Source organism: Barbus barbus, assembly GCF_936440315.1.
Source record: "Barbus barbus genome assembly, chromosome: 21".
Classification (NCBI taxonomy): Eukaryota; Metazoa; Chordata; class Actinopteri; order Cypriniformes; family Cyprinidae; genus Barbus; species Barbus barbus.
This window is the reverse complement of record NC_136749.1, coordinates 9,182,434-9,190,598: the sequence shown is the minus strand read 5'-3', so window position 1 is coordinate 9,190,598 and position 8,165 is coordinate 9,182,434. Positions and strand designations below refer to the sequence as shown.

At 36.9% G+C, this 8,165-nt stretch overlaps 1 protein-coding gene across 1 annotated transcript; it reads left to right on the top strand.

Moving 5' to 3' along the window:
- Window positions 1–269: 269 nt before the first annotated feature.
- LOC306887147 (zymogen granule membrane protein 16-like) lies at window positions 270–1,935 on the top strand. Its single transcript, XM_079444688.1, has 3 exons — window positions 270–460; window positions 703–847; window positions 1,111–1,935. Exons 1-3 carry the CDS (start codon window positions 406–408, stop codon window positions 1,427–1,429), a joined length of 519 nt encoding a protein of 172 aa, XP_079300814.1. The 5' UTR covers window positions 270–405; the 3' UTR covers window positions 1,430–1,935.
- Window positions 1,936–8,165: the final 6,230 nt, after the last annotated feature.

Sequence of the window (8,165 nt, the reverse complement as noted above, 5' to 3'; positions counted from 1 at the left end):
CAGAGTTTTGTTTTTCCTGTAAAGTTTTGCAATGCTCGGTTGTTCAAAAATTTTTAGAACACTAAATATTTTACTTGAAAAGATTTACTGGAAAATTCATTTTACATTACATAAAACTATCTCTGACAAGTATCTGATATCAGAACATTCATCCAGTATCGATTACCAAAACGTCAGATGAGTAATGATATAAACAAGGAAATTCCTTCTTAAAATATTTTCCTTCCAGAAACACTCATGAAGTTTAAAAATGTTCCAAAACATTCTTCATCTACAAGAATGAAAACAAGAGGCTGGACCAACAAGAGAGTATAAATGAAGGCTTGATTTAACTATCCTACTCAAGGAACACCCTCTCAGGCTCAACTACAGGTAACAGAGAAGTGGACAGCTAAGCAATCAACAATGCTGCATCATTTTGTGGTACTTTCTGCCCTTTGTGCCATGAGCATGACCATGCGTGAGTATTACTAACTGTTCAGATCAATACAAATATAGTGCAATAAAAAAAATCTACATTATGCTATGTTTAATGCCTAATTCTAACAGTGTAGTATACTGCACTGTTAGAATTAGGCATGAAACATAGCATAACAATAACTATTTAAGTTTTGAGCAGTATAAATAAAACAGTCAAAATAATGGGTTCAATTGGAATCAATAAAACAGTCACTTACAGCCTATAATCAATTACCTTTTCAGCTTTACCTGAATTTTACTCATACTCCCCTGCTGCTGGGGGTGGCAGTGGAACTGAATTTTCCACTGCACACGAGGGTCGCATCACTGGAGTCAGAGTTTATGAATATCCCTACTACGGATACTACTACAACAACTACATCAATGGGTAGGTATCCCCAAGAACCACTACGGTTACGTACTGGATAACATCTTATCAAGCCCAAATTAACCTGATCTGTCATAATTATTAGACTGGATACCTCACATAAAGCTATTTTGAAAAAAAAAAAATACACTTTATATTTCATACAGCATATTCAACATTTTATTTTCTGTTTTTATATTTTGTATTTATTTTTTGTTCCAGTTATGTGATATTTAGCTCTGAATTATTTAACATATTGTTAAATGCATATTGTATTTGTTTAGGATCCAGCTGAGATATGGCAGTAACTGGACAGAATTGGTTGGCACGAACTCTTATGGCAATGAAAGGGAGATGACACTCTTCGACAATGAACATTTCGTTCAGGTCTCTGGAAAGTATTATTCTGGTTACATCAGTGAGCTTATGTTTGTCACTAATGAGGGGCGATCTTTAAAAGTGGGGCAACCTTCTGGACTCTCATTTAACTTCTACCCGACCCACGATGGAAGTGAACTACGTTTCCTCAGCGGCCGTCAGAGTGGATCTTACCTCACCTCCATTGGGGCTCACTGGGGTGTCTACTACAATTCCACTTCATAATATCAGAAATATCACACAGGTTGCATATCGTGTGTATGTGAGGAAAATGCCAGTTAAGTAGCAGTCAACTCATGTTTTTCCTGAGCTCTTTATGAGGGATGAAATTAGGGAATTTCTGAGTTGTCTGAATTATTAGAATGATTTCTGGTTAATAATTTACCAAATAATTAATTAATGCAACACTAAGAAGACTGCCATGAAATTGTTTTATTCCTAATGATGTTTAAGTTCTTCTCCTTTAACACAATCGTTCCTAAAGACTCTCATAACAATGATTTTAGACAAACTCTACACAGAATGTATATCATGACATATTCTGAATGTTCATATTCTGAAAATATTTTTCATATTTTATTTTCAATTTCAGGCACTTTTAATACACAGGGAATGATTTTTATTAAAGCTATATTAAACTAAGTGCTAAAGTTTATTTTTAATTAAAACTTTGTTACATGACGATCACAATAAAACTGCCTTATTAAAACGTTTATCATGCCTTAATCATTTATTTTTGCTATTTTTTAAATGCATTTTATGTATAGATTTTATTGTTTTACCCATGACCCAAACTTTCAATCAAACTTTACAAATTCATATAAAAATATGAATTACTACATATTTAAAACTATGGTAATGCAAACCAAGTATGAACTAAACATAATTCATTTCAATATTTATTGTGTGAACAAACTATTTTTCCAAACTCTTTACTGCCACACAAAAAAAAAAAATCTGTGAACAAATGAAATTATTTATTAACACCATTTACTAATGAATCCTGTTGATTTTCCACCAAAAGCGAAGGCACAGATGATGGACTATAAGAGAAAGAATTCAGATTGATCACACCCCACATAAGCCTATCATTTTGCATGTTTATTTTTTTACAACAAAATCAAAAGCATCTTATATTAGCCACAAAAACAAATCTTTTAGAGTGATGGTCTGGTCTCGCATTTTGGATGAGCTATTTGACATTAAAAACAATGTGAATCTGACACCATGTAGAGTGCTGTGTTGTCAGACTTTGTTGATGCTTTTTCAACTTTTAATTAACAACTCTCAACCACATGCTCACTACATCTCTTTGACCTCATTCTCATTCTATTCTTCCGATAACACTACATCCCTTCCTTTGTTAGTATTAAAGAACTGAAATACCAAAATAACTAATTATCTTCAAGTTTAAACATCTTTGTTACTGATACTCAAAACATAATATGTACTATATTATTTTTTCAATCTCACTCAACAACTTGAAAACATACTTAAACATCAACATAATCCTGTCCTTGAAACAAGCAGGTTTCTTAACAAACCAGGCTCATTGGAAATACGTGCCTCTAAATAAATTTCTGCAGCACCGTTATTACATACCTTACTGCACATTTCGCGGCAGTTTCAAAGTGAAACGTCCAGTGAATGGCACTAAAACACGGGTTCAATTTGTTACGTTGATATAGGCACGTATTGGTGTGTTTGTATTACGTTGCTTCAGGTACGTATTGCGGTGGTTCATAATTCAAATATATTAAATATATTTAATATGCAGCTAAAAGTTAATGCTGTATTGTTGGAAATATCCCCTACATCAAACCCAACCCGAAAGTGTTAAGAAATGCACAAGGGATATAAAAATGCATTTATTGATGCAGCCGTGCATCTTAAAAAAATGTTGAGTTCATAACATAATATTCCTCAAGTAATTGTGCAAAAATTAGGCTTTAAAAGTTGTAGGAGTTTTACTGCCTCTAGTGCTCATTTTAACTGGAAATTGCTGCGATTGGTATGTATAAATACATTTTTTGAGTTTTGCAGAAATGTAGGTAGAGGCACGTATTTCCAATGAGCTTCTGTTGTTTCTTAACCCCTCTATCACTACGAGTAGACAAGGGCTTACTAGGTGGGTCTGGTACTGTAACAGAAGAACTTTGTGACTCTTCTGAAGAATCTGACTTGAACAGTTTCTCTTGAGTTCCTTGATTGCTTTGTTTTTCTGCAGGTTCTGGCATGCTGATCTTCAATTGAATGGGTACATGGAGTCATCGTCTGCATTAACCATTTCAAAGGAATTGTCCAATGTGTGCTTCAGAAATACATAGCAAATATCTCTATACTTAGAGTCTAGCTTGCGATCTTCTATATTCGCCACATATACCATGTCTCACAACTTTTAGTTGTGTACTTTGGCTCGACTTATGTCTGCATACGGTTTAATTTTTCTTTGTAGCTTTTATGATGACTTTCTTTTTTTTTGTTATCAACATTTTTTTATTTTTCATACATAACACAACATAAAAAAACAATATATTAAGAAAATAAAATAAAATAATAAAATAAAACAACAGACACATACTCAACATCTCAAAGTCCAGTCAAAAGGAGGGAGAAAAGGAAGGACAGAAAAAAGAAACCCACAGAAGTCACTCCTCCATACAGTCACGTATTTCAAAGAGAAAGCACTGCCAAGCATCAATGGTAGAAGGCTTGGCTCCATTGATTCGTGCTGTTGTACATTCACAAGACACTATTTGCAAGAGGCTACGGATCCAATATGTTTTCCCATACATATGCGGTGTAAACCAGTTCTGTATTATTGTCTTCTTCGCAGCTGTAAAACCAGCAAACAACAGCTTTTATGATGATTTTCAATGTCTTTTGTTTCTCTTTTCTCAGTGACGAGGCTAGGTAACTTTGTGCGTACAACTCGTCCAAACATCAGATTGGCTGCAAGGTGTCTCACTTGATGCTCTGTGTGGTGTAAGAATATTTGAGCGATCCTCTCTCCAATTCCTTCCTTCACTTTTAGCTACTTTGAAAGCTTCCTTCAGATAGTGATGAAATCTTTCTATTTTACCCTTACTTTTGTGATAGTAAGGACCCACCAAATAAACACCTAGCTTTGTCCAGGGTCTAGGTGGACGCTCTAATGGATGCAGTGGTTGATCTTCATTAAAGGGTTGTTTCAGAACACACGCATTACAATTTTTGATTATTCTTTCAACATCTATGTCCATATTAGGCCAATAGAATTTGCTTTTAAAAAATTGCTTTGTGCGAATTATACCTTGATGTGTCTCGTGTGCTATTTTCAAAGCTTGTTGAATCTCTGCAGAAGGCAGAACTATCCAAGTCCCCGCTGCAAAAGACCATCGTGAGTTGACAACTCATCTGAGCATCGTATGTATGGCTATAAGCTTTCGTTGAAGTCTCCACTATAGAAATAAGTTGTTCCAAGGTAGTATCTGCCATTGTAGCACTTTTAAGTTCCTGAAGAGTCAAGGCTTGAATGTCCATCATATATACAGCAAGCACTCTGTCCATATACATGTCCACGTAACTGTTGTCCTCCGTCTCTGTAACAAATTTCTGTAGTTTTCACAGCATTATTACTTTAAAATGAACAAATCCATACTGTAGAATAATGTATACAATATGTTTCTGTAAATCTGCAAAGCATCATGGGTAAAATTACAATAGCGGGAAATTGTACAGTAAAACTAGATTTTCCTGTGAATCATAGTTAAACAGTAATTTTGAGCGGGATTTCTTTCTCAGCTGGATTAACCGATGTGATTCAGCTATTTTTTTTTTTCAATTTGGCCTCAGAAAGGTAAAGTTGCTCATAATTTTTTTGTCATTATTGTTATATTTGCTGTTTTCACTTGTGAAGTTACGTGTCTTTCACTTTCAGAGTCCACTATTAGATTGTGCATCAGAGAGAGAGGTGGAAAAGGACATCCACATTAGCCTATAAGTGTAAAAAGTCGTGACGTATTGTCAAGTATGGTGACCCATACTCGAAATTGGTGCTCTGCGTTTAACCCATCCAAGTGCACACACACAGCAGTGAGTAGTGAACAAATGCACACACACACACACACACACACCGTGAACACACACCCGGAGCAGTGGGCAGCCATGCTGCAGCGCCCGGGGAGCAATTGGGGGTTCGGTGCCTTGCTCAAGGGCACCTCAGTCGTGGTATTGAGGGTGGAGAGAGCGCTGTACATTCACTCCCCCCACCTACAATCCCTGCCGGCCGGGGACTCGAACCCGCAACCTTTCGATTACGAGTCCGACTCTCTAACCATTAGGCCACGACTTCCCCGTGTTTGCATATTATTACTCTCTAGTGTTTGCATATTATTACAAAAAACGCATGAAATTTTGATATATTTTCATGGCTGGCAACAGTTTATCAATACCGTCATTAGTTCGGTAAAGGACTAACACTGCTGGATAAAAATAAATCTGGAATTGTTTCTGTGTATATTTGGTCTAACTTAATCTGACCTAAGCCTCTTTCACACAGAGATTCCGGAAAATACACGGGTAATATGTTCCGGGAATCATCCCGGAATTGTTTGATTTTGGTTCATTCACACTGCCAGTGATTTTCCGGAATCTGTGCGTGCGTTCACACACAACCCGTAAAGATCCCGTAAAGACATGTGACATTTCTTGTGACCTGTATAATGAGCCGCGCACCATTTCACTAAACTGGCGAACGATTTCAGCTTCAGCGTGGATAGTGAGGAGCTCCGATCACTGCTTCATTCCAGTTTACACATTTTTCGTTGTGTGAATGTTGATCTGCCTTCAAAACACCCGTTAAAAGAGTCGCATGATAGCGCACGTCATCAGCCTTTACGGCATTGGTTCTGGCTTTTGTTCACACAGAGCTCGTTCCGGGACTGAACCCGGCAATGTTACTAGGTCCCCAACCCGGGATCGATCCCGGAATCAATCCCGGGACATGTTTGCGTTCACACAGAAGGCACTCCGACAATTTTCCAGGACCAACGTGCAGTGTGAAAGGGACTATAATGACATCATTATCACTCAATGACTGGATGTCTAAGTGGTGCCCGCAGAATAACATAGGTTTTATAGACAATTGGACAAATTTTTGGAGCAGACCTGACCTTTTGAAAAGAGATGTTGTTCTTCCCTCCTGGGGTGCTGCCGCTCTTCTCTCTAGAAATATGGCACATAGTCTTAGAGTACGTACTTGACTAACTAGGGCCCAGATCAGGAAGCAGACTGGCTAAAACTTGGCTTACTGAATATCAGGTCCCTTTCTACAAAAGCACTTTTTGTAAATGATTTGATCAATGATCATAACCTAGATTTGCTCTGTTTGACAGAAACATGGCTAAAACCAGATTAATACATTACTTTAAATGAGTCCACCCCCCAAGATTACTGCTATAAAAATGAGCCACGTCCAAAAGGTAAAGGGGGATGTGTTGCTACAATTTATAGCAATATTCTCAGTATTTCTCAGAGGGCAGGCTTTAAGTATAACTCGTTTGAAGTTATGGTGCTGCGTATAACATTATCTAGAGAAACACGTGTTAGTGATAAATCCCCTGTGATGTTTGTACTGGCTACTGTATACAGGCCACCAGGGCACCACACAGACTTTATTAAAGAATTTGCTGATTTTCTATCGGAGTTAGTACTGCAGATAAGTTTTAATTGTTGGCGATTTTAATATCCATGTTGATAATGAAAAAATGCATTAGGATCAGCATTCATAGACATTCTGAACTCTATTGGGGTTAGACAACACGTTTCAGGACCTACTCATTGTCGAAATCATACTCTAGATTTAATACTGTCACATGGAATTGATGTTAATGGTGGTGAAATCCTGCAGCAGGGCGATGATATCTCAGATCATTATCTAGTCGTGTAAACTCCATATAGCTAAAACTGTAAATTCTGCTTCTTGTTACAAGTATGGTAGAACCATCACTTCTACCACAAAAGACTTTGTGAGTAATCTTCCTGATTTATCTCAATTCCTCAGCATATCCAACAGCACAGAAAAACTTGATGATGTAACAGAAACTATGGACTCTCTCTTTCCTAGCACTTTAGGTACAGTTGCTCCTTTACACTTAAGGAAGATCAAAGAAAACAGTCTGTCTCCATGGTATAATGAGCACACTCACACCCTAAAGAGAGCAGCCCGGAAAATGGAGCGCAACTGGAGGAAAACAAAACTAGAGGTATTTCGTATAGCTTGGCAGGAAAGTACCCGATCCTACAGAAAAGCATTAAAAACTGCTAGATCTGATTACTTTTCGTCTGTTCTAGAAGAAAACAAACATAACCCCCGGTATTTATTCAATACAGTCACTAAATTATGAAAAATAAAGCAACAGGTGTTCGCATTCCCCAAGAGCACAGCAGCAATAACTTTATTAACTACTTTACATCCAAGATCGATACTATCAGAGATAAAATTGTAATCATGGAGCCGTCAGCTACAGTATCGCATCAGATAGTGCACTATAGATCCCCTGAGGAACAATTCCACTCATTCTCTACTATAGGAGAGGACGAATTGTATAAACTTGTTAAAACATCTAAACCAACAACATGTATGTTAGACCATATTCCATCTAAACTACTAAAAGAGCTGCTTCCAGAAGTCATAGATCCTCATTTGGCTATTATTAATTCATAATTGTCATTAAGATATGTCCCCAAAACCTTCAAATTGGCTGTAATTAGGCCTCTCAATAAAAAATAAAAAAAAATCAAAAAAAATCACAAATTGACCCCAAAGTTCTAGTTAATTACAGACCGATCTCAAATATCCCCTTTCTGTCAAAGATACTAGAAAAGGTAGTATCCTCACAATTATATTCCTTCTTAGAGACAAAATGGTATCTGTGAGGAATTCCAGTCAGGATTTAGACCGTATCATAGTACTGAGACT

Coding starts and splice junctions, on each gene's coding strand:
- LOC306887147 (XM_079444688.1), top strand. CDS start 406: ATGCTGCATCATTTTGTGGTACTTTCTGCCCTTTGTGCCATGAGCATG. Junction 461..702: donor TGCCATGAGCATGACCATGC/GTGAGTATTACT, acceptor TTACCTTTTCAG/CTTTACCTGAATTTTACTCA. Junction 848..1,110: donor TACAACAACTACATCAATGG/GTAGGTATCCCC, acceptor GTATTTGTTTAG/GATCCAGCTGAGATATGGCA.